The sequence below is a fragment of the Bombus terrestris genome, chromosome 8, assembly GCF_910591885.1.
Source record: "Bombus terrestris chromosome 8, iyBomTerr1.2, whole genome shotgun sequence".
Taxonomy (NCBI): domain Eukaryota; kingdom Metazoa; phylum Arthropoda; class Insecta; order Hymenoptera; family Apidae; genus Bombus; species Bombus terrestris.
Window position 1 is genome coordinate 10,982,371 of NC_063276.1, and position 27,436 is coordinate 11,009,806.

Below are 27,436 nucleotides of genomic sequence, written 5' to 3' on the forward strand. Positions count from 1 at the left end.
TACATAGTGTTTTGTAGCTTCTGTATACTGGTATATAAACTGTCAGTGATGAAAGTGAAATTACCATTTACCATTACATTTCGTTATCTCTTATGATGACAAAATATCATCGTGTTGTCCGACATTATGTAAACCTCTATCTTCAGATGGCAACGGTAATTGTATCGAAGAGAGTTAATGCAGTTCCTAAAAGTACAAGCGCAGCGTCTAGTACCGTGCCATAACGAGTGTGTAAATCAATTAATACCTATGAGGATGCTCAAGAGTGTGTAAACGAAAATGCGTGACGTACAAGATTCTCCATTAAGCGAGCAACAAAAGTTGTACGTTTATTAAAACGTTAGTTGGTTGCATGTTAATTAAAATTTCTACACACATTACTTACTCTCTATAGCTAATTAATCGTTCAACAAACTATTGCATTCTTATATAACTACTTCCGAAATATCTGAAAAACAAAGATTACGTTAAATCTTACGTTATTTACAATACATCGGCGATGTTTTCTGCTATTCAAACAAATTTAATATTATTTTGTCTTAGTCAAATAATTAAAAAGAGATGGTTGGAAACCACTGGTATTGCCTCGTGCTTTTAGAGTACGAGTTCTTCCTACATGTACTTCTACCAACGTAGCTCCGTATTGATTTTACAGAGAGCTCATTCTGTCTTTCTCTACCCTTGGTTATACACGTTTACTCATATATCTATATCCTTTCTCGCTTGCGCTTCTATCTCTGCGCTTTTTTCTTTCGCCCCTCCACCTCCCGCTTTAACTCGCCCTGTCACCCTAAACATTTCTGCAAGAATTTATTTCGTACGTTTTCTGTAGTCTGTGAACGTAAGACGCTTAGAGTACGAATTTCACGATGGGCAAGTAGACTTGAGTTAACTCCATGGCTTCCGTTCTGTTTTTAGCGGGAAATTTGAATTGTTTCTAGAGTGTAGTGTTTCTATTTTGTTTCCTTTTTCTTTGGAGGACGAACATAATCGTATTAAACATACATATCAATGTTTTAAAAGATTTTTAAAGGTGTTCATGTCGTAGATTTAAAATTTCTAAAAAAAATAGATGAGTTTATAAAAATTGGTAAATTCCTATTATTATTATTTCTCTTGGATAACTAAGGGTGCTGAGGATAACTAAAATCTTGTCTGTTTTCATATTTTTTATCGAGTGTTAATAATAAATTATCAACTTGTTGTATATTTACTTGTTTACTGTTTTACTTGTTTTATATTTTCACGAATACAATTTTTTGTCGCCATACAATGAATTCATCGTTAATTGGATTGTTTAACTATGTTTAGCAGATTTATACAAGAAGAAATAAACGTTATAATGAAGGTGGAAGTAGCGAGGAAGACAGCAAACCAGATACATCCCTACAGGGCCACAGATTACCATCTTCTTATCGGGGAACGTGGCCCATTAGAAGAGACATATGGGCCAATCAACAAATGGGCTTTTCCACTCAACAAAGCACATCAATCACTGTACATAACGTAAGTCACTGTTTTTCTGAACCGTACATCGCACAATCGAATTTAGGGAAAAATAATAGTATTTTATTACTTTAATAGTTTTACAAATCGACTTCAAAATTATACGTTATATAATCGCATTTTACGAAAAATAGTGGCCATTTCTTATCTTGATAGTCAAATAATCTCAAAATTATATTACATTAAGGAAAATCTATTTTGTTATTTTACTGATTTTACTAAACATCTCCAAAATTATGTGCCATGTAATTTTTTGAAGAATCGTAGAGGAGTAATATCATTATTCACTTTGGAGATGTGACAAGTGCAGGAGTTACATTCAAAAAGATATTTTATTAATTGACTCAAAAATTATCTTTTTCTGCAATTATTCACGCTATCATACAATAAGTTTCTGAGCAGTATCTTTATTTGATTATTACTCTTCCTTCGTACTGTTAATATTTTGAAGAATCCTAAGGAATACAATTATATTAAAAAAAGGAAAATACATCTAAAATGTAAGGATATAAATATATAAATATGGAACATATATGTATATCGTGAGTTGAATGAACAGGACGACATTAATAAATACGTAACCTGTCATAAAGACGACGCTGAAAAGAGAGCATGACCTGCGAAAAAGAAGTTTGACTCATCGTACTAACCATTATCATTATTACACAATCGATTTGCGAAGCTAAAATCGCCATGAATGATTTAATAACTTATTACTATGGAAATCCATTTTATTAAGTCATAAGACATATAATATTACATATTTGAAAAATTAACGTGAATATTAACATATAATAATGTAATGAAGGTGTGATAAATATATTTTATATAATAGAATATTATATAAGCGAGTTGAACTATTTTTCTATAATATATTCAAAACATTTATATAATAATTTATAGTTTTTTATAATTTTATATAGTTTATATAATTATAAACGTTTAATATGTTAACGTTAAACGGTTATTTAATAGAAACGATTAATTAGAAAGAGTGAATAATTACAATTTAATAAATAATTTACAACTTTGCTTAGTGTATAAATAAAGAATTGAAAATAGAATAGATAGCCCTTTGTGTATAAAGTAAATACATAAGTTGAAGGTCAGTTTAAATTTCCTCGGAAACTTTACGAAGATAGTAGAAGAAATATTCTTCGATTGTTGGTAAATGTAAGTCCTATAAAACTAGGAAAGGGTTCTTAATTACTAAAAAAACTAATTTAATTATTACTTTTTAATAAAGAGGAAAGGACTTCAGAGGTGACACTATTCTTCCTAAATCAAAATCCTAACATTAATTTCCATCCTCTCCCATAGGACGTAGCCAGTGTGATGAGCTTTTCGTCGAATTCGGGCGGGGTCCTCGGCTGTTCTACGGAAATGCAAGGCGATCGAAGGCTAGGGGCGAAAGTGGACGTAGTGTACAATCTACTGGGAATGCTCGGTAGCACGGAGGGCCGAGAGGACATGAGTGCAACGTTGCTCTCTATGAGCAATTCGATAGACAATTGCCTCATAATGAGGCAATCAGGATGCCTTCCACTGTTGGTACAACTAATTCACGCTCCAGGACAAGATCCAGAAACCAGAGAAAAGGCATCTCGAGCTTTGCATAATATAGTGTATGCCAAAAGCGACGAGAGGGCTGGACGCCGGGAGGCGAGGGTTCTCCGGTTTCTAGAACAGTTACGGGACTATTGCCAGACTCTAAGAACATCCCTAGAAACGGGTCAGGTTCCCGATGACCTAGAGAGGCATCCCGGGCCAACGATAGCGGCATTGATGAAACTTTCCTTCGATGAAGCTCATCGTCACGCCATGTGCCAGCTCGGTGGACTTCATGCAGTTGCAGAGCTGATCGAGATGGATCATATGGCTCATGGAAGCGAATGCGACGATCAAAATTGCATCACATTGCGTAGATATGCCGGAATGGCTCTGACGAATCTGACATTCGGCGATGGAAACAATAAAGCATTGCTTTGTTCCTTCCGGGAGTTCATGAAGGCTCTGGTTTCGCAATTGAGAAGTCCAAGCGACGATCTCAGACAAGTCACAGCGTCTGTATTGAGAAATTTGTCGTGGCGAGCTGATACTAGTAGCAAGCAAACGTTGAGGGAAGTGGGAGCAGTAACTGGTTTGATGAAGGCTGCGATGGAGGGTAGGAAGGAATCAACTCTTAAGTCAATACTCTCTGCACTTTGGAACCTATCGGCACACTGTAGTACGAATAAAGTGGATATTTGTGCCGTAGATGGGGCACTGGCATTCCTCGTGGATATGTTGAGCTACAAAGCACCATCTAAAACTTTAGCCATTGTTGAAAACGCCGGTGGTATTTTGAGGAATGTATCTAGTCACATTGCTGTTAGAGAAGATTACCGAGCCATTGTAAGAGAGAGGGGATGTTTGCAAGTATTGTTACAACAATTGCGATCACCTAGTTTAACCGTCGTTAGTAACGCTTGTGGAGCTCTGTGGAATCTTTCTGCTCGATGTCCACAGGATCAGCGTCTGTTATGGGACCTGGGCGCAGTTCCAATGCTTCGTAGTCTAATTCACTCCAAGCACAAGATGATTTCAATGGGTTCAAGCGCAGCCTTGAAGAATTTACTGAGTGCCAGACCAGGCTGTAATAATCTCGTTCACTTAGACTCGACAGCACGCGGATTAGGACTTCCAACTCTACCAACTTTAGTTGCACGCAGACAAAGGGCTCTGGAGCAAGAAATAGATCAAAGCTTGGCTGAAACTTGCGATAACATCGAACCTAGCACATCTCCGACTAACAAAGACGATAAATTTTCGTTCAAGGTGGAACATAGCTTTTTGGGAATCAACACGCGAACTTTACGCTCCTATCAACTACATAATCAACCTAGCACATCCAATATGAAGTGCAACGGAGTCGCCAGAAGCGAGAGTAGAGACTCTATGCGCTCCATAACAAGCACCCATTCTGACACCATGTTTGAAAGGGTAAATCGACACGTATTGAATGGACTATCTCCTACTGATATTCAGATAAAACAACAGTCCTCGTCGCTACACTCCGCAGTCGGTTTCGACAGCGGAATGTCCAGTGACGCTCACTCGAAGACCTCTTCGGAGAAGAAGTATACGTTACGCTATAAAAACGCCATCCCGGATCGTTTGAAGTCGTCGGACGGTTTTAATGGCCTCGTCGACCTTAGAAGCACTAATTCTACCATTTCCTGGTCCTCGGCTCCGGATCAAGAATCCGCCTGTTCACAGAATTTGCTACACTCTTCCGTAGAAGACAACTTGCCACAAAGCATCACGTCTGTGCTAAAGACTAGTAGTCAATCCAGTATTTCTGAGGAAACGGAGTTGAACGTTTGCACAAAAACCGAGTACGTGAGCACGAAGCCTGAAATAGAAACCTCGACCTCGTTATCATTCGTTAACAACAGCTCTCCCGCGAAAGACAACATCAACTTTGGAAACGTCTACAACAAGACTGTTTTGCATCAGCACAGTTCGTTGAATACTATACAACAGGCTATTTCACCGACTGTCAGTTATCGAACAGAGGGAAATCTGTTCAGTGATTATGCCGAGACGGATTTGGATCAACCAACTGACTATAGTTTGCGTTATGCTGAACGAAGTCTGGAAGACGAAGAAAAACCACATTCTCACTATTTCCCGAGTAACGATCAAGAGCTTATCCACGAAGATACAGTAAAGACCTATTGCACAGAAGGAACTCCACATGGAACGTCTTTAAATTCTTCCAGAGCGGCATCGGCTTCTGACTTGCAAGAGGATAGTCGACAGAGAAGTTTATTGAAAAAGATTCAGGAACAAGGTAAACTGCAAGATACGGAGGAATTGAATTTAGAATGTACCAGAATGGAATGTACGGAAGTTTCGAGTGACAAGAAGAGAAGTCAAATGTTGCAGTACTTTGAAACGAATATCAAGGATAATAATGTTGAGGAAAATGATCACACTTCTATGAAAAGTTCATTGAGGTTTGTACACTTTCATGTAGATATTAAAATTAGCAAAAAGAACATTTTATTTAAAAAATAAATGAAAATTTTTAGTAACTTATTTTCTTAACAAAAAATGTTTGGATCGTAACTATAATCTTGATTATATATGTAATATGATTACACATGGTTATATCATGATATATATTATATATACATATTATATGTTATATATAATATAAGTTATATATAATATAAGTTATATATAATATATACATATACGTACATCTAAGTGACGCATTTCCTATCACTTATTATTTTCTTTAACCTGAGGATACTCTACATATTTAATATATGAAAAAATAAATGAAAATTCTGTATTTTCCTATTCGCAGCGTAAGAACAACAATTACACAAGTATCCTCGAGCAACTTACAATATGCTGAGAGTGATACTATAGCGCCCAATTCTACAGAAAATAAACCAGGTAAAGTTACAGAAAAAATTGTTTATACTCACTCTCGATACGGCACGATTCGAAATTCAACGATACTGAAAAATTTTCTCTAAAAATATAGGATTTTATTGAAACAGTTAAAAAAATGTATTTATCTTATTATAGAGAAAAAATACGATACACAGAATGGCATGTTTGAAAAAAACGATAAATTTGATAAAAGTTATCCTAGCAACGGTGTTAATTCGTACGTGACTAGTGCATTGAAGGCTTCTAACGATTCAGGATGTAAGGAATTTGAACTAAAAGGAGATACCCGTAACATGCCTTATATATTAAATATAAACAACTCTTCCGAATGTTTAGATCAAGTCAGTGATGGCGATGAGGACGACGAAGATCTGCTTACAGCTTGCATTAATATTGGAATGCAAAATAATAGGTAAATATTTTGATTCGGTATAAATGTACTATAATTATCAACAACATACTTGGTAAATGTACAGATCGAACTCAACCTTTCTGATTTCGATGATTTTTTAATATGTGGTGGAGCCATGATTCCGAACAACTTTTTCTTATATATGTAACTGGCGATCGGCCTTAATTTCCGAGATATTTGCGAAAAATTATCGTTACTACCACAGAGAATTGTACGTTGAATTGTGCACAAATCTGTGACAACATATACGTCTGTTTAGTTGCCAACTGCCGAATAAAATGACCTGGTCGGAATTTTCTGCTTATGTATACAAAGGAGAGTGGAACGAATGGGGTATCCGAGATGAAGGTTCGTACACAACGTGCGTAAGCGAGGCTATAAGAAATATCTGCTATAACTTAATTAAAAATAAATATCATTTTTAAAATTTAGAGTTTAGATTAGTATTTTTAATCCGGCCAGCAATGCTTGCATAAAATGATAACAGTTACCTTATTTCGTAAAATAATATCGATTATTCATTCGCCTATCATTTTTATAATTTAGCAGCGACCGAATTGGGAAATCTGACTTAAACACAATACATACATCGATGATATTAATTTTTAAATGAGTTATAATAGACATTTCTTGCAGCCTCGCAAGTACATATAGTTGTGCACAGGGCCTTTAAGCTCGACCATAGTCTTGTTCATAAACAGAAGATAGCAGTCGATGGCCGGCAACCAATACTGATGCATACACTGTCACAGACGCATGATTATAGGTAAAATTTACTGTAGTGAATACTATATCGACAGTTTTTTGCGAATACATGCTCCATATATTAAAAAATCATCGAAATCGAAGAGGTCGAGTTCGACATATATATTTACCACATTTTTTTATTATCTTCGCTAAACGAAATAATTTTTAATTGAAAAATAATTCTTACGTTATCTCTTTTTTTAGACATAGGCATTCGTTTATAGGAAATAATTTTGAAAAAGTTCCACGAAATGAAAGCAATCTTGCCAGGTACCAAACAAGTGTTGCACTAGATCAAATGGAGTGCAATTCATCTGTCGATTCTACCATGAACAGTCTTGATACAAAACAATCTGGATCTGAAGAAATGGTAGATCCTGATATTTGCACTGATAACGTTAATGATAACTCATCGAATATGAATATTGTGCCAGATTATAGTCAAAGTACGGCCAAATTTATGCAAAAGGTGACATATCTATTTCGTGCACACAATTTTATATTTTTATACATTTAATTTCAGAATTTAATTATCTTCGTGCGTTATTTGAAATATTACAATAGAAATGTACAAAAGCATGCGCATATCTTATAAACGTCGAATTTTCTTATTTCAGGTGATAGAAACTAAAATTCCAGTGCAACAATCGAATCAAGTTTTGCAGAATGAGTTGGACAAAGTAAGAAACACGGAACGCGGTTCATTATTAGGCGATGATAGTCTGTGCAATTTCTCATTACCTTCGAACTTGAGGAATAGCCCGATACTACATGAAACAGTAGTGTTTAACACAGAACCTACACAGCAGCAATATCTATCTAGTATCGATACCCAATCGAACGAAGAAATGTCGTCTCTGATACATAATGACCTTATTGACAATGATCAAAATATAGATGATGATTCTGCTAAGTGGGGAAATGATAAAACATCAAAAACATTAAAAGACAAAGCGATGGAGAATTCGTCTATGCAACAATCTTATACTAAAGTAACAGATTCAGAGAGTAGCGAATCGATTGATTCTGTGGAACAATCAGAACACGCACTTTTAGAATTGTGTATACAACCTGGATTAACGAAAACTATGGATAATATTCAGCTAAACAAAACCACGATGAATGAAATCGACAGTGAATTTGGGGAACGAAAAATTAGTAATTTTGATGAAAGCAGTAAAATGTACAATGACACGTGTGAAATAGATGGCATTAATAAAGAAAAAGTTGATTCAAAGCACAAACTGGCACAGAAACCTGCAGACTCAACGAAATATGTGGAGAAGGAAGATGTATATCGGCGTCAAAGGGATCCTGATGCTATGATTGCCTCGTTAGATCGCTTAACTGCGACTCTCGTGCAACAAACGGAAGCAATTCGAGAACGAGATTCAAGCGCAATGAAACAGAGCATATTGAGTGATACATGGAATGAAGATTCTCCTAATGATGTATCTTTTCCTAGCATAAGTATTAGTGCCCCTATAATCGCTTCATTTAAAAGCGATGTACCAGAAGAACCAGGAACAATCACCTCAGAGTGTTATGAAACAGCAAGTAGCGACAATGGGCACATGACAAATTCAAAAATTATTCAAAGAGAAGCGATTAAATTGGCTGAAGCGGTGGATGCAGAAATGAATCGACAGAATGAACTAGATACAACCAGTATGACGTCCATGGATTTAGAAGCAATAAAACCACCTTCCTCGATGGGAAGCTTACTATCACTGACAGCTAGCTACGCAGGTTCAGGTGACTGTAGTGAGTCATTCGTTAATCGAGACAGATGTAATTCTACGTCCTTGCCTCCAATCCAGGCGAAGAATATATCTTCGACAGATTCTCGAAGCTGTCGTAAGAAATCTCTTCCTTTGGGTGTCGTAGCTAAAAGAGCTCTGAGTCAAACTCAGAGCCACACCGGTAGTCTCGAAAATTTGTTGAACGAATGTACTGGTTCGCACTTAGAAAGTGTCAAACCACCATCAATGATGGACGAGTTACCAGACGTTGGCGATATGGAAAATAGTATGTTAAGCGTGGCTAGTATTACATCAGAGGTTGCAGATTCTAAGGATCAAGACTCGCAGAACTTAAGTGGGAGCGACGCTGTTTTTGACTTACTAAAACCTGTCGCAAATGTGCTATCCATGACGTGCATGCGTTATGCCGAAGCTATGCAGAATAGTGCAAATAATAGTTTGAGTGAATATCTGGAGAACATCAATCCACCTTCGCTGTTCAATGAAGTGTGTGAAATGGATGAGTCAACAGTGGAACAAGCTACAGAAACTATATGCAGCGATACGTTGTGTATTGATGCGGAATTACATACCGAAGAAGCTCCACATCCTGTGATGATAGACAGAATCGACGAAGCAGGTGATACCGATGAGGCAGTTACACCAATTTCGTCTGAATACTGCGTTACTAGCTCGGCAGAGTCCACACCTAGGAAGCGATTACACAGAAATTTAACACCAAAGCAGAAAAGAACTTTGGCCAAGGAAAGATATAAGACGTATACTATAGCTGCGGAACTCGACAAAAAGGAAGAAGAACGACAGGAAAACGTAGTACAGGAGAAGATTGCACGGGGGAAAATTTCACCTTTTTCCAAATTGACACCTAAACAACGTAGACAAGAAGATAGAGCCAGGTTTCAAACACAGGTATTGGAAAATCCCTTCCCCGACATGAATCAAGATCAAAATAATCAACAGGAAGTTAATGCTACTTATGAACAAGAGAATTCTGAAAAGACAACGGGAGCAACGTCCCCGGTAAAATCTGCTATCCCCACATTGTCAAAACTATCCGCTTGTAAAACGTTGATTAAAAAGCGTGCTGAGCAAAAGAAGAACAGGGAAAGATATCGTACAAGAACTTTGAACGATTCAGAACGCATATTCAGAGATACAGAAAGTAATACTACTACAAACGCGGTAGAAGATAGATTACCAGATTCAACGCACACTATCGAATCGGATGAAATTCAAACCATGTTGGAACAGAATGCAACCATCGTGTTAAATACATTAAACGAATCAAATAACACAAATGAAACTGGCGAGGATGGGTTGCTAGATTGCGAGACTATTAGTTTAGTATCAAATGAATCAGAATCAGAACGGAACCTACGGATGCGGTTTGTCAACGGCGTTTCTAAAAGACTAATAGGTTCATGTGTTCAACAAATGGACAATGTACAAGAACCAGAGGACGCTCATAAGGAAACAATCGAGATCGAAGAACCCAGGTCGCAAGAAGACATCAGGTATACAGATAATGTGGAAACTGAGAGTGAGGATGAATCTAATAATACCGAGGGACCACTTAGAGAAACAAAAAGGCCCCGAATAATTAAACCAGGAATGGTGAGAGATCCCAGTAATGATTCTAACGCTACGGATAAATCAGACCCAGAAAGTCCAAAGGCCATTCGCGGAAGAAGAAAAGCTCTCTACTCAAATCCAATTACGCGAAAACCAACGCCACAATCATCTCCATTGAAACAGGTGAATCCTGTCAGTGGAATACCTATAGGTCGTAGCAACACTTCACCTATTGTAAGAGCAACTAGAGCTACCACGCTGAGACAAAATAACAATAGTCCAGGTACAGCGACGAAGGAATCAACAAAATCAAATATAAGTCCTAAAATGAATCCCAGTTCAACAGATGACAAACGAACGAAGATTTTATCGGTGGCTGCAAAAAGAGCATCAGTTCCACAGAAAGGATCGTCATTAACTTTCACAAAGTCCGTAAAGAGGCACAGCACACCTCCAACGTGTTCTTCCTCGAACTATCAACAAGAAACTAAGACGGACGTAACGATTAAGCCCTTGGAACGACAAGGAACATTTACCAAAGACGAACCAGAAGTGAAGAATGCGCCCACCGTAGAGTCTTCGTCACCTTCGCCGATAAAAACGAAAATCGCAAAACCCATTAAAGGTGCAACATCCAAGGTACATCCAACAACTGGGAAACCAAAACTTACGCCAAAGACACATCAAGCGCACCAATCAAAATTGTCAAAGGGAAACGCTTCAGAGAAAATTCAATCTTCGAAAGCATTACCATTACTGGTGGCTCCAAAACGATTACCTACAGGAAAAACAACTGCAACTCCAAAAATATCAGTCAATAATCAAAATACTGCACAAATAGAAAGCGGTAAAGTCTTTCGAAAGGTAGGTCCCCTTGGTCAGAGATCTAACAGTAATTCAAGTATTGTATCCAACTCCTCGACCGGAATGCAAACTAGAAAATTGGCAAAGGAAGCGACTAGTAAAATTGCAAGCCTTTGGAAAAAGGTAGAGGAGAGTAAAAATAAGCAACGGTTTGAGAAACCAGATACTAGGCAGTGGCTACAGCCTGGTAATTGTGCTAACGAGATGGATACCCCATCTCCAGTGAGCAATCCGCCAGCTTTTAGGTTGTTTCGTAGTTCCACGTTCGAAGGAGTGCCCCAAGAGAATGATAATCCCGAATCAGCTTTGTACAAATCGAAATTGAAGAGACCATTGGTAATGGGCGTACAACCTAGTAAAGTGAAATACAGAAACTCTTGTGACTTGAGCGGAATGAACGCAAACGACGCACCTTGCAAGATTCCTGTAAAGTCTAGTGACGCTTCTACGTACAAGAAAGACATCGTAGATGTAGTTGATACCTCGGTTGTTCTGCGAAAATCACAGCATACCGAATCCTCCACGGCAGAGGTAGATCCTATGAAACGAATATCACGTCTTGGTTCCTTTATAAGAGTAGACTCTCCGAATGCAGAAGGTTCTGCACAAACATACGTTAATGGGTCCGGTGTGCGTACACCCGCGTCCGCTATTGTCCCACCTTTTAATTACAACCCGAAGCAAGATATCCCTTTGCAAATAGCCAAAGTAACGCCGGATGAAACTGAAAGCAAATTCAGAGTGACAGATTGTCATAGCGACATAGTCACAGCTTCTACGAGAGTAACAACGGTATAGTGAAAGTCTGTTATAAACTAAACAACTTTTTTTCGTAGTATTGCTTTTCTGTTTCAGGCTAGTCATTGTACATTTGATTTACTGCTGTATTGATCGTAAATCAACACGCAGTACATATATTACGAATACTTAAGTAAGTTGAAGGTTTCTTTCTTACCTCACACATCGTTTAAAGGACACCGAAAATCTTCATGGTATCTCATTAATTTTTACACACTAAAGATAAGAAGAATAACCGTTTGAATACTTTTCTTCGTTGCATGTGCATTGGCAATGCAATTTTTATTCCCCCCTTTTTTTAAGAGGTATAATTAAAATGTGACATAGCCGAAAATCCTGATATATCATTCCTATTCACTTTGCGTATTGTATATACATATATTGAGAAATTCCATAATTACGAAGAAAATTAAAAATCGGTAGTACGTAGCAGTAATTATGCTGGATTATTTAATTCAATTTTGTATATATTAAACGTCGATGAAGAATGTAGAAAGTTTAGTGATATGTATTACGACGCATGATGTATATGGAAATATGTCGCTATACATCTTCGTAATAGATAAATTTGCAAGGAATAAGATTTGTATTTTGTTTCCATCGTAAACTGATTTGTATTCTTTTAATTGAATACAAAGTCTAATTACTTTTTAAAGACTGATAGAAACACGATGAAGATTTGGACGAAATTTGGACATTTTCAGCGCAACAAAATGTTACGACAAAAGCAGTAGTGATGTTTATATCGATGTAGCGGTCTAAGTAACGCTAAACTGGCATTATGTGAAGAGACAGAATTTTGTAAACCCTTACTTTAAGTTTCTAGTCTACTTGAAAATTTACAGTTAAAATAGCTTCTATTTTGGTCATATATGTATTACATAAAAAAATCGATTTGCATGTAACAAGTGTCTACTGATTCGATTGTTACCCTTTCTAAAATACATGTAGGTATAATTAAGAGTGTGTACGGATCAATTATGTATTTATAGCTCGGAAGGTTTAAGATATTGGCATGCCGTTTAATAATTTTACTTTCACACGTTCTCATTTGTTTTCTAGTTTCATTGGAAAATTTGCTATTGTTCGAAGCATTTAATGCGTACGATACTTTAAGTTTGTTTCTATATCGCGTCATCTTCCCTTCTACATGCACCCGATCGATCTAAAATTTCATTAGAAGGAAACTGTTTGACACGATATAGAATAGATTTTACTATTCATTATTTACGTATTTGTTACACAAGTCTTATACCCTGTTCCAGTTCGAGTTAATTAGATTTAACCCTTCCAACTTGGAGCCACATCAGGGTACCTTTATATTTTTTTCTTCATACAGGATTTGATCTGTACACCAGAATTCCTTTTCAGGGTTCTTTTGTAATCTTCGTCTTTTACTTAGATCTTAAGTATTCATCTTTTGTTATACTGTATTTTAGATTCGGCAGACATCTTAATGATTTGTATATTAATAATTACAGTACAATAAAATTTATAGATACTAATATCTATTTTGTTTAATATTACATTCATATTAAAACACTTAAAGTTATGTAACATTTAAAGTTCTGTAATATACATAAATATACTTTATTAATAATTATTCATATTTATACAAAAATTTATTTGTCATATAATGGACATTCGTAAAGATTAATGGATTTATCTTCAGATACTGATGCAATCATGTTATTTCTTTGTGGATTGTACTTTACAGCCCATACCTAGAAAAGCAAAATGTTCACAACTCCAAATCGCAGAATCTACTTTTTCTGCTTTATAAATTTACAATAAAAATTCCATAATGTTGTATGTAATACGATATCTCACCTGATCATTGTGTTCATTAAATGTATGTAAGCATTGTCTTTGGGCTAGTTCCCATACTTTAACTGTATGATCTGAACTACTAGATGCAAATTGTTGACCATTTGGAGCAAAAGCAACACCAAGTACCCATGAGGCATGACCTGACATAGTTCCTGCTAAATTAGCATCTTTCCTATATGTAAGAATATGAAGGAATATATTAATGTTTCAATGTTTTAACCATATTCCTATTTTATGCGAACTGAAACTATGAATTACTTACACATCATACAGTTTCATGTGTCCATCATCTGATGCGGTAAGAAGTAATTGAGAATCTGGTGAAAAACAAAGAGACCTGATAGGCATTGCATGACCTAAAATATTTCAAATACATATTAATAATTATAAATCATCAATAACTTATTAACAGAATTTGTTATTACCTTCCAATGTACGTAAAACTTTTCCATATGTAACATCAAAAATATTGATAATCCCATCAATTGCACCGCTAGCAATGTATTTACCATCAGGGCTCTGAAATAAGTAATTATAGAATACAAAAACTATCTTGTGTTACTTTTGCATAAAATTATATAGTATAAATGTTTAAAATACATACATAAGCAACACTCAATATAAATTTTCCACCTCTGGTATCTAAAGTTTGTTCTTGTTTGCCACTGTCTGTTCCATATAAATGTATTTTACCTGAATGACTACCAGATACAATGAATTTATCATCTGGAGAAAATACCACTGTCCAAATATCTACAGGACCTACTTCAATGCTGGATATTTTCTCTCCTGTTTGCAAATTCCATAGTTTTAAACTTGAGTCTAATGAACTTGATGCACATTCTGAAAGCATGTGTGTACATATCATATTGCTCTGCTAACATTAACATATTCATTAAAATAAGATACATGCAAATAATTTTGTGTTTTTATTAATTATTCACTTGAACCATCTGAATTAACTGCAACAGATACCACACCAAGCGAGTGACCAGTTAATTTATATTTTAGTTGTAAACTTTTGTCTTTTTGTTCCCAAACTTTAACGGCATCATCGACTGAACCGGTTATTAAATATTCCACTGTCTCATTCCCATTAAACTGCATCGATTCACTGCCATATAATGAAGAAAATTGTACAGGAGTATATAAATGATAAAAAATACATCGAAATTAATTACCGTGAATCTTCATTATCCTGCTGTAATTCCTTTTTCTTCTTTAAACAGCCCCAAGCACAGGTCCAAATGCTATCTTCATGAGCATTTTCGGTTTTATTAACTATCGAATACTGAAAAAATTTTTAATTCATCTTTGCAACTGTCGCATATCATGGATAACATAACCTTTATATCGTAATAATTTGCAAATTCATTTATATTCCTCACCATTCTAGAAAGTATGTATTATCTCCCAAACAATGATTAAAAACGATTTTGATCTAATACTAAATATACTGTTCTCTAACTATATATACATACTATCTATTTATAAACACACGCATACGTAACTTAAATATCCGAGAGTTCACCACATGCGTATGCGCGATAGCAGCTGACTACAGGCAGCTGGGTTTATTGAAATCAAATGTGTTTATGTTGAAAGTACTCTCAAAATTTTGGGAAATATATAAAATAGTTTATAATGGGTAATGTAAATAGAAACGCATAAATAAGAATTACAGCTTGATCTTATTAGTACTGTGCACATCTAAAATAACATAACATACTTCTTTTTATACATTATATTACAATTGTAATTGTAACCTTTCTGTTTGATTTGATTGCACAAATAAAAAGATATCAAAGCTACCTTTTTAAGAATATGATCTAATGATAAAAAATGGAATACAAAATGTTGAAAATATTTAGGTCCGGTAGAAAATTGTATCATGAGTTCTACAAAACTGTGGTGCAAAAACGATCTTTTTTATCAGAAGCGTATCGGTGCGACAATGCATGGAAAGCTCGTCTGCAATTTCCGTTACTCCAAAAATACAAACCGGAGGATTTATTTATAACCTTGGACAATAAATTTTTTGTTGATGGAAAAGTTAGTGCCATAGACATAGATATATTTGCAAATACCATACAAAGCAAAGATCAGGTAGAAGAATTATTGAGTATAATCCAGAAACTACGAAAAAGTGCAGAAACAACAAATACCTTAGATTCAACGCATCATGCTGTCATAAGATATTTATTTGATAATGATCTTACTGAACAACTTATGAATGTGTTACATGACAGACTTAAATATGGTATTTTTCCTGATTATGTGTGTTATAACATGCTCATGGATGCATATATAAAAAAAGAAGATTATGCCAGTGCTGTAAAAGTTGCTGTTTTGCCTATGTTGCAAGAGGATACTGACAACTTGATAACTAATGCACTATCCATATATGCTTGTCATAAGTATTTAGAACATACAGATACATGGCAAAAGCCATCAGAACCAATAGAAGATACTAAAGAAGAAATAAAAATACGTGTGAATTATCTTAGAAATCCTTTCTTTGATGATCATTTTGATCTTACTGATCCGATTGATTTAATTGGAAAAACACTGGCTTTCCAGGGAAAATTTATGAATAATACACTAGGAAGGACTTGTCAACTGAGAGGTTTAATATTATATAAAAAATATCAAGATGCATCAAAGTCAATAAAACAATGGTTAAATGAAGTCGAAGGAGATATTGTTTACAATGAAGTTTTTGACCTAATTGAAAATGACAAAGAAAAAGTACATAAAGAAAAAGCAACAAATGAATTTGAACAATTAATGTTAGAAGTCAATACATTAAAAGAAAAGAATTTGTGTAAGGATAATTTAATTGAAGCATTAGAAAATAATGTTAAATCTGCAGTTGAAAGGCAACACAATATAGATATAAATGATCAGTTGCAGGTAATTGAAAATACATTAAAAAATACAAAAGGAGTATTAATTAAATCTATTATTTATTATTTTGCTTAATATTTCAGAAATATACTGAATGGGAAAAAAAAAGACAATTAATATTAGATAAACAGATCGAGGAAATAAATCGACAGGCCAAATTGCTGGAAATAAACAAGTTGAAGGAAGAAATGAAGAAACAAGAACGATTTTTAACTTTCTTTGAAAATGAAGAAGAAATAGAACTACAGATAGAAGAAATGGAAGCAAAGGAAAAGGAAAATATGGAAAAACTCCTTAGTAAACATGGCGCTCAAAGGAAACTGAAGAAATTAGAAGGAGAAAAAGAATATATACCACCAATGCTTTAAATTCAGAAAGAGTAATTTTTGACATATTTATAATTTTTTAATAAATATGTATAGTTAAAACTTTAATAAATTAAATACTTTCGAAAACTATGTTTGAAGGGTTTATAATAATAAAAAAACAGTCAAAATATGTATCATATTATTTATCTATCATATTTTGTACATAATTGCTTAAAGTATTTTCTTAAATGTTTATTATGTAAGTTTATAACGGATCTCCAAAGCCACTTATTTCTTAGAAATATGAAAGTTAACTGTACAATTAAAGTTTATGCTAAAAAAATTATTAGGCTTTGTAGCAAATAACGTTCTGTTTGAGCGTTGATATTGAATCCATTTATGTTACATCTTGGCCCTCTTATAAACACGATTAGCGAATTACGTATAATTTTACGTTACACACAACTTTGGGCCAAGGCACCGTTTTAACAGTTATGTTTAAATTTAAAATAACTGTTAAAAACTATTTTATAGGCAGCAATATATCAAATCCTGCATAACTATAAAATTTGGTCTTCGTAATCGTATTCGTTTATGAGGAATGTTCTGTAAATACAATAATATAATTTCACTTTTGGTAAAAATTTTCTAATTAAAGCTTTAGTTCATTCTATCTTTAACATTAACACTTTGACTGCCACGCCGTGTTTCGCTCAAGACACTACGGGAGTATTTTTATTATTCAAAGCATATAATGGCAAAAGGTGTCGCCTTGGTAATAGTTGATAGCGACATATTATAACACTTCGTTTATTTCAACAAACCATTCGCATTCGTTATTTCGTCGTAAACAAAACGTCCAGAATATATTGTTGAAACGTGTAGAAGATATTAGTAAACAGTATTTGCTCATTCATCAGTATATAATATAAGGTAAGGTATGTGCACACTTCTAACTTCAATTACATATATGATTATAAAGCAGCATTTACGATTATTTTCTAAGCTGTGTTTATAATAATATTCATAGATTACCCCTCAAAGATATGGATGCAAACGCAGTGAACCATTAGATGCAAGATTTGTTCGCATTTTTCTTTTTTTTTTTTTTTGATATTCTAATAAAAATGTTTAATTGTTCAATGGGGCAATTTTTGTTTCAAAGTATCTTCTATTTATCGGTTATATTCAAAATGCCCTAACTGTCAATTTTTATACAATTTTTACAATTGTAAGAAGTTCAAGCGCTCCGGTTACCACCGTGGCGTCACAAGAGAAACCATGGCCGGTCATATATGACCAACGTGGCAGTCAAAGTGTTAATGGAACTTTACCTGGTCGTTGTTATTACAAATAATATATCGTAATATCACAGATTATGTAAAAATCACGAAGTTTTACTCTGTAATTGTGCCGTTAATTCTGCTGTTTCTTGTTTCATTTGTCTCAAATCAGCAGTTATCCTTTCCAAATTTGCTCCAACATTTTTTGTAGCTTCAGAATCAATCTAAAATCCATTGTAACACACTAAGTATATTAAGTTTCAATAATTTGACAGCAATATAAAAGTCATCTTCAAAGATATTATTACCTTTATACTATACGATATTTACCTGCTCTTCTAAGTCTCTTATTTCTCTTATAGTCGCACCTGTTTCTTCTACTAAACTTACGAGTTCACTACAATCAGAATGAAGTGTGGCCAATAATTTATAAGCTTTTCTTGATGCCTCATTCGTTCTTGCATCTCGAAATATTAATTCATCAGCAACAGTAAAGGACCTTTCTAATCTGCCTGTAAGTGTGTTAATTTCTTTTTGGATTTCACGCGTGTCAGCTAATACTTTATTAATCTCATCTCTTTGTTTTCTAATATTGTTAATTATTTCTAAAATTCGTTGGGTATATGCGGACCTATTCACTTCTTTAGGGAGTTTTTGAACTTCGATTACTAATTGTGAGTATTGTTGATCTTTATTACGACATTCTTCTTGTAATTCTCTCTCCTTCTCTTTTAGTAACTTAATATCATCAAGCTTCTTCTGACTTGCACTCTAAATATATATATTCAATACATGAAATTTTGAATTTACGTGAATAATTTGAATTTTATTTTATATTAAGATGATAGTACTTACAGCTTTAGTAGAATGCTTTTCTCTTTCTTGCCTATACTTTTGGATTAGAGGCACTCTATGTTTCTCCCACTGATTACCTAAATTGATTAATTTATTTGTAGTAACTTCAATTGCTGCTTCTAGTTTTTTAATATTTTCTTCGCCATCTTGAAACAGATCATAAATTTTTGCTTTAATCTTTTTTTGTTCTTCATTAATTGTTAACTCTTTCTCCTCATTTTGATAATTTATTGTTACTTGTGCTACACTGGTACTTAGGTTCTTGATTGCATCTTGCAATTTTTCTATGTCATTTCTGGAACACTCACATTCTATTTTTATTTTTTCTATCTGTAAGTCTTGTTTTTCCATCTTATTTAATACTTTTTGTTGTATAATCTTAGTTTCTTTAGTGCCATTATCTTTTATCTGAGGTTGCTATATACAGAAAGATAATACAAAATTAATAAAACAGTCTAGAATGAGACTGTGTGAACATCATTACCAATATTTTTGAAGCTTACTTTGGAAGCTAATGTTCTATCTTTTATTGAATTCCCATTCAGAAAATTGACATCACCAGATATATTAACCTCAATAATTTTATCGCAATATTGTTTATTTAACCAATTTATTTGATCAAGAATGCTCATTGAATGTGTATGAAGAGCTCTTGCATTGTAAGATATCAAAGAAGGTAGAAGTGATGATTCATTTTGCACTTGCTCAGACACAGATTGCAGATAATGTATGCAATAATCTTGATATTCTATGACAAACAAAATTTTCTAATCAAAATATCATTATAATATTAAAATATATTAAATGTAAGCAATATTACCTTCTTTACTCTCCATTTTCGGAACTTCTAAATTCACAGATTTATAAGGGATTTTTGCTCGTCCTCTATTTCTAAATCCCTTTGTATGACAATAATGTGGTAACCATGAAACTGATAGACTCTGTGCTATTGCTGTTGCTATAGATTTTTCTAGTAATACAATATTGCTAACAGGTTCGCTTAGAGGTTTATCACTTTCTTTCGGTAATTTTTCAATAAGAAACATGAAAACTTTCCTTAGGTCTGCTTCTGAGCTATATAAAAATGTTTGGTAACCAATATCACCTTTGTACCCTAATTCCTAAATTTAGAAACAAGATGTCAATAAAAATAAAATATCAAAATTGCATAAATAATTTATATGTTTATAAAATCTTACTGAACATGCTTGAGCAAGTGTAGCACCTAGTCGAAATCTGGCTGCCATATTTATAGGTAAAATTGTTGACAATCCAAGTCCTGGTCTTATTATGTCTAAACATTTTACCGTTGCTTCTACTACCAATTCTGTGTTAAAACCACTGAGATTTTTTATATTCTCTGTTATGTCACTAAAAAAATTAATGTTAAAAATTTGCAAAGTATTTTTGTATGAATAATACTTTATTTAATTTTGAATTGCTAAAGCAGAGATAAGTAGTGTAATTTACATAACATATATGTCAAATAAATATTATATATATATTTTATATATATATATATTAATTATTATATAATAATTATATAATAATTATTATATATATATTAGGTAATATCGTAATGTTTTCCTGTTTGATAAAATAAATTACAAATTATTATTTGTAAGTATAAAATATAATTCATATAAACATCACCGCCCACCATAAAACCGGTTGACATCAGATATCAAGAATTTATTAAATGCATAAAACGTTGCAGAAAATAGATCTTACCAGCCTATTTGACGCAATGAATGAATAATTATATTGTCAACTTCCTCCATCATCCGTAAAAATGTGAAAATCCTATACTCTTTAACTATATTATTTTATTGAAAGAAATTTAACTTGAATTGCACAAATCTAACCTGTCCATGAGTGAACAAACATTTGTGCACTATTATACAGATGGCGCGATAAATTATCAGTTTTACCAACGCGAAATGTATTCATACTACATACACATATATTAATCGTTTCATTATTTCTCGTCTGTGATTTATATAATAATTCTCGAAAAAGAGATAAAGTTTCATGACCATAATTGAGACAAAATGAAAATAATATATAACATATAATGTAATATTATATAAAGTTATAAAGCAACCACAAATCTTTTCTTAAATTTGTATTTTATGCAAATAAATAACCAGATTTACTATTGTACCAAAAATCCTTGAACATTTTTTATCACGTGATAATAATTAATTTTTGCTTTTATTTATGTTTGTACAAAAATATTTGATTAGAAATCAAGATAAAAATTGTTTTATATATGTATATATATAATATGTACAAATTGTTCAGATTATTACTTCATAGTGTTTTAAACAATTATATAAATTATCTTTTAAAAAATCTATTTAAACCATATTGAAACTTTGCCCTTTTCTATCTTTTTCATAAATCTATCATTTACAAAAATAACGTTGGAAAATAATAACGTAGGCATTTTATTTTATATAAAGATTATAAGTTTCATTTTTCAATAAATTTTATTTCTCAATGAACATCAATCAATACTCGGACTCGTTGAACAAATTCAAATCAAATAAAATGAAAAAATATAGAACTCTAAATGATGATGAAACTATTTATTTGTATGTATTCGGTATTTTAATTTATAAATTCAGATGGATCCTATAATTTAAAATTACGCGCCAGCTTTCAGCCTCGATTACGAGAATCGATTTGTAGGCAAGTTCACGTGACGAAGTAAAGATCAATTATTCGCGGCGAGAGATCCGCACTCCGCGGAGTCGTGCCTTACGTTCTGTGCGCGTCAACATCAGCTGTTGTTTCGCTGTCGCGTGAAATGACAGTTTCGTGGAGGTTCATAATGTGGAAATCGTTTTCGTGAGGGTGCTTCTTCATCTACCGCGGAGGTGAGCCGTATCTGATCTTTTTCTCCTAGTAAGATGAACGGGAGCTTGGGAATAATGCGCGGACCAGAGCAACATCCTCAGAGATTCGCGGATTATTTTGTCATATGCGGATTAGACAAAGATTCAGGCCTAGAGCCAGACAAGTATTTCGGTGAGTTCCACTACCTTTTTCTGAGCATTTTTGGTAAAATGAACAATGGTCCTCTTGATATGAATAATATTTAGTATTTATTTAATCTCCAACGAGAGTTGGAATCGCTGTTATGAATGTTCGGTGGCTTTTATGGTCTGACAGAAAGACTATGCTACTGTTGCGATTTTCGAAATCGCTAGATTGCGCAATGATAGATAATATCACAGAGCACTGTCAGTTATTTACGTCTGTAAGATAGCTTGTATTCAAGAGTCCAAAAAGATTAATTAGATCTCATTATCTTTTCATTCTTGGTTTATCGAATTTTTGTTGTTATTTGTAAGATTAGTTTCTTTGTTAATTAAGATGCGAGGTTTATGTAAAGCATAAGTTGTATAACTACTTATTTTATTTGCACGTGATTGACACGTGAATTTCAATCGATGCCATTGCACCGTTTATAAAATATATCTCTTTGAGCGGACTCGTTGACAGTTCTACCAAACACATCGTCAATATCTTCTCGTAATATAAAGTGATAAAATATTTTTAAAAATTTTAGATATTCGTCTTATATTCAGGTATGCTAGATAGCATATCTTCTGTAATAATATTTTCCTGAATGAATGTTTTATTCTTAATATGTTTTCAAATACAAATAGCCATCAATGTCAACATATCATATATAATCTTGTTAAGTTAGTAACATAGGAGGAAGCCACATTTTATAGAACCTTATACGCTCGATAATAATCAAGTTCATAGTGTATTTTTATTTTCATATTTTTTAATGCCACTTAAATCGATATTTTCAGTTGAGTATTTTAATCTTCCGTAAAGAGGATGTTCGTTGCACGCTTCAACATGTTTCCATTATCAATATTACTAAATGTTAAGTGCAATAAACAGTATTCGTTTATCATTGGTACGTTATTATATAATTATTATTTTGATAATTTAGGTATACGCATTTATAGATACATTAGAGGAAAATATGTTCAGATTATCTTGTTATTTGTACTAAAATAATAATTAGAATTAAACGATTCCACTTTGTAGCAGTGTCAAGTATGTAGGTTACCTTAAAATAATTTTTCGGCGAAATAAATTCTAATGTTACTCGTAATTTCAAGTTAATTACAAATAGAGTAACAGGTCTTAAACATTTTTATTCTGATTTACAACACAGCAGTTAAAATTATACAATACTTATTACACTTTACGGTAGTACAGTATATTTTATTAAAATCTATTTCCCAAACTGCGTTCGTCTAATAAATATTTTTTATCATATAATATCAACATATCAGTATAAGGAAAGATTTTGGTATTATCTATTCAGTTGATTTTTTTGCCACGAAAATATAACTCATTATTATAAATAGAATTATTAATTAAATTACGAAATATTTGTATAATATATTATTTTAAGCAATAAAATTTGTCTCGATTTATATTAGGTGCTTATACTTTATTAGGTGTACTGATTGTTATCGATAAATTGATAATTGACGAAACGAAATTATATTTCGGTTATTCACGTGTCTGATTAGCCACTATCTTCATTTTCGTACAAAACTTGTAAACATCACTGTTTATATGCAATGATTAATAGTTCGTAGCAAGATGAGAAAACGGGCGGAGTCGTTGAAAATGCAATTACTAGTCTAATTTGTTAGTCAACTTTGTTGAATATTTTACTGTTGGTCGACTGACGGTTAGCAACACTCAGCCGTGCAAAACCGCTGGAAACGCGAACAATGAGGGCACAGGAAGCAACGGATCTTCTTGGGAAGAAAGATATTTCTCTCGTTTGAACGATTTTTCCTGAGAACGACTCGGAAGATCGTTTTACAGAGTATAGTAGCATGTCATCGTTGAGAAAATTCCACATTAGAAACTGCACGTGTGGAGTGATGACCATCCGTTCTGTTATAGCGATTGACCGCAGCTTCTTGTGTTTATTTATGTAATTTCTACAAACTTGGCGCAATGCTTATTTAGATTAGCATTTCACGGCCATGTTTGTTTCTCCCTTATACTCTATTTACTACTAATTCTTCGAAAGAAGACTTGCTTCCTTTATATGGTGGGAAATAGGAAGTTGTGAAAATGCAGCTTTGAATAAAAAATTAGAGAAAATTTCAATTGCGGGTTTTTGCTTAAATATTACATAGTACAATTAAAGATCGCTTTTTACTATTGTCTCCATTTCTGTTCATTTGTATTCGAAACAAGAATTACGTATTTGTATTATCATAAATACATTGTCAGATATATCACGTACATATTACAAAACACGAAGCAAAGCTTCTGATAAAGACAGTAATTTATTATATCTATTAAAGACATAAAGCGCGTCTTAGTTATTATTGAATTATATACATATTATATATAGTCAGTTACTAAAGTAAACGTACTCCTCTTAAATAGAGAATATTAGATATGGTGAAAATATTAGTCCTACGAAGTCTTTCGACACACTAAGACACATATTGATAAAATATAATACAATTTATTCATTTTCACCTTCATTAAGAAATAAGAATTAAAAAGAGATATAAGAGACCCTGTTACAAAAGATACATAGAGGGTTATATCTACGTGAGATAAAAAAATAGTAGGCTCAATATTATATTTTTATCAATGTATGTATTAATATCTTGCAGGTCTATCGTAAGCATCAATAGTATTTTATTATCTTCTCGATGTTGAAAAAATTGAAAAGTTGTATAATTTTTTATCTAATTTTATCCAAAGATTTCAATTCTTTTCATTCCTGTTAGAAATATATAATAATAATAATAATAATTGTGTTGTTATGTAAATATAAATAATTTTATGACAAAATGCATTTTCAGTTTCTTTGTTAAGTTAGATGTACAAAATTCAATAAGTATACACAGATGTTCGTGACTAAAACCGTATGTAGATATAACTTGTATTTAATCATATATACAACCAATACATAATTATAGTATTATTATCATGTTTTATATTTCTCATTATTTATTAAATTCTTTTGTTAAGTACATATAAAATCTCCAGTTGAATATCAATGAAACAAAACAATTTATAAATGAGTAATTGCTTTGTCCTTAAAAGCATATTTTGATCAAGTTATATGTGCTTACTATTTCCAAACAGACGTACTCAAACGAGATACATATGTTCTCATATAAGAGCATCAAATGTCGTTCTTAGTCGATCGTGTCAGCTTCTTGGAAGAATTTATGTAATGTCGTTAGTTTTCCAAGGTGGACGGACGTGAGGCGTAACTCAATCCTGAAAACTCGCGCACTAGCCGATGAAAGTGGCTAGTATTAAGTTACGACACACTTGTTTCGCTATGAATTTCTACGGTTGTTAAATGCAACACGTGTGTGCATCGTGGTGTATGGTATTCTACTATATTCTACTATTTCATACCGCAATTTATCATTAGCTTATAGTGTTATACATTAACATTCTACGTTTATGATTTAAGTTTCTAACAAATATAAAGTAATGATTTCAATTAATAATTTTGACCTGAATTAAGCTCCTAGTTACAAGAAAATTACAATAGATTAGCAATTAGTTGTTAATGAGACGATTATGAGGTTTTAGTTAGGTGAATCTTTGCTGAAAGGAATTTAATTTACTTTTAGAATATTTTAAGTGTATTTATTTATTTGAAATTTTTTAAGTTTTAATTATTTATGTTTTGGAAAAAAGTTTTAAAAAAAGTTTTAGACCATAATTAGATTACAATAGATATTATTTTACTTTCTTTGTCATTAAAAATTTCAGTTTTAGTCTAAATTTCTCAATTTCCAAATTTATATACTAATTATAATACTACAGAAAATCCAAAATATTGAAAAGATCTCGAAAATTAACTTCTTTTTATAGATTAATTTTGAATGTTTTAAAAATAAATAATACGTAAAGTGTTTCTACACTTCTCCAATTTTTTTTTTATGGGAAATTTTTTTTTCTTTTGTTTCGAATTTCTTTATGCAGAAGTAAATGTTGTAATCTTATCCGAAAGGGATAAAAGAACGTGTAGAGACCGCCAGTATAAATTGAAAGAAACGCGGCATGAAACGAGACGCAGTTTGTACTTTTACCAACGTTCGACTGAAAAATACTCGGGCTATAAATTGAAATGTAATTCTGGCGCGCCCCAGAAGCGTATCTTATTCTGCGCGATGAACAAAGGCTAATTGTGAACAATGGCAACAAGAAGGAGATAATTCCCGCTTTCGTTGAATTGTAACCTTCGACCTCGTCCGTTCGACGTGTCTAGCCGTGTCGCGTAAAATGAATATTCTTAGTGACGCGTTGAAAGAGTTGCCAATGAAACCTATTTAATGTTCAGATATCAAACATTTCATAATAGCTATCATATCAAAATTGCGTAGCCACCTTGTTATATCAAATATAATTTTGCTAAAATATGAACTCTGATAGAACGGTACACAAATTATGGTAAATTGGAATGGATATAGTGGATGAATATAGTGGATGAAGTTAAGTTTGGGGTAAAATGTAAATATAAAATAATTGACAATTGAATGAAATTGTTAATTAGAAAGATTTTTGATAAAATAAACGATCCGTGAAATGTATTTGGTTTGTAAAAAAAAGACATTTTTTATTGTCGTAATATGTTATACAAATACACGATGAATTCAAATTATTAATGAAAAAAAAATTGTTTGCTTTATATGTTTACAAAAATAGTTTTATGCGTATTGTATCTTAGGATAATTATAAGCAATGAAAAAGCATTTGGATTATTAACAAAAGCAACTTGTTTTATTTGTAAGAAAATTTGTAAGAATAAAAGAAAAGGAAAAAAGAAGGAAAAGTTAGGTAGCTTTCCGTATGATATATTTCGTGATAGTAGCTTCCTCGAGTTTTTCTAAAAAAGAAAGTTCTCGAATAAAGCGCGGTGCGACAAAGAAACGGAGGGGAATTCTAAAGATACTGCACGCTGAGAGCAGCTGCAACAGATGCAGCGCAATGCATCGTGAGCAGCCTGAACACCCTCAAGGGTAACAAAATTAATCAGAACACAAGAGCGTTTCGAAACGAAGTTCATTTATTTGTTTAGTGCGGTATTAATAATCTAGTTAGGAT

General features: G+C 33.0%; 5 protein-coding genes across 18 annotated transcripts in view; 3 read left to right on the forward strand and 2 right to left on the reverse strand.

Moving 5' to 3' along the window:
- The window catches only part of LOC100644421, an 88,462-nt gene extending 74,844 nt beyond the window's left edge, over positions 1-13,618 (forward strand). For 3 of the 11 annotated variants that reach the window (XM_048408115.1, XM_048408116.1, XM_048408118.1), the window contains 8 exons: positions 1,312-1,506; positions 2,827-5,507; positions 5,864-5,955; positions 6,091-6,367; positions 6,627-6,715; positions 7,004-7,133; positions 7,319-7,583; positions 7,732-13,618. In XM_048408115.1, the coding sequence (XP_048264072.1) occupies positions 1,312-1,506; positions 2,827-5,507; positions 5,864-5,955; positions 6,091-6,367; positions 6,627-6,715; positions 7,004-7,133; positions 7,319-7,583; positions 7,732-12,111 (8,109 nt within the window). In that variant the 3' untranslated portion in view covers positions 12,112-13,618. Of the gene's footprint in view, positions 1-304; positions 324-1,311; positions 1,507-2,826; positions 5,508-5,863; positions 5,956-6,090; positions 6,368-6,626; positions 6,716-7,003; positions 7,134-7,318; positions 7,584-7,731 lie in introns of those variants that run through there. The other 8 variants (XM_048408119.1, XM_048408124.1, XM_048408120.1 and 5 more) reach the window with 8 other exon arrangements.
- Positions 13,619-13,677: 59 nt separating this feature from the next.
- Positions 13,678-15,472, reverse strand: LOC100645508 (WD repeat-containing protein 61). Its single transcript, XM_012318590.3, has 8 exons — positions 15,330-15,472; positions 15,123-15,232; positions 14,886-15,055; positions 14,546-14,784; positions 14,367-14,460; positions 14,204-14,297; positions 13,942-14,113; positions 13,678-13,835 (listed from the first exon to the last, which is right to left on the reverse strand). The coding sequence occupies exons 1-8, from the start codon at positions 15,330-15,332 to the stop codon at positions 13,734-13,736; spliced, it is 984 nt and encodes a 327-aa protein (XP_012173980.1). The 5' UTR covers positions 15,333-15,472; the 3' UTR covers positions 13,678-13,733.
- Positions 15,469-17,346, forward strand: LOC100645699 (28S ribosomal protein S27, mitochondrial). Its single transcript, XM_012318591.2, has 3 exons — positions 15,469-15,589; positions 15,813-16,854; positions 16,932-17,346. Exons 1-3 carry the CDS (start codon positions 15,537-15,539, stop codon positions 17,214-17,216), a joined length of 1,380 nt encoding a protein of 459 aa, XP_012173981.2. The 5' UTR covers positions 15,469-15,536; the 3' UTR covers positions 17,217-17,346.
- Positions 17,345-21,209, reverse strand: LOC100645393 (coiled-coil domain-containing protein 22 homolog). The gene is made up of 8 exons (XM_003402317.4): positions 21,026-21,209; positions 20,494-20,665; positions 20,115-20,415; positions 19,798-20,042; positions 19,295-19,711; positions 18,770-19,210; positions 18,491-18,663; positions 17,345-17,762 (listed from the first exon to the last, which is right to left on the reverse strand). Exons 1-7 carry the CDS (start codon positions 21,076-21,078, stop codon positions 18,544-18,546), a joined length of 1,749 nt encoding a protein of 582 aa, XP_003402365.1. The 5' UTR covers positions 21,079-21,209; the 3' UTR covers positions 17,345-17,762; positions 18,491-18,543.
- Positions 21,210-22,015: 806 nt separating this feature from the next.
- The window catches only part of LOC100645270 (DENN domain-containing protein 5B), a 93,258-nt gene continuing 87,837 nt past the window's right edge, over positions 22,016-27,436 (forward strand). For all 4 annotated transcript variants that reach the window (XM_048408127.1, XM_012318588.3, XM_048408128.1 and 1 more), the window contains exon 1: positions 22,016-22,327. In XM_048408127.1, the coding sequence (XP_048264084.1) occupies positions 22,210-22,327 (118 nt within the window). In that variant the 5' untranslated portion in view covers positions 22,016-22,209. The remainder of the gene's footprint in view (positions 22,328-27,436) is intronic.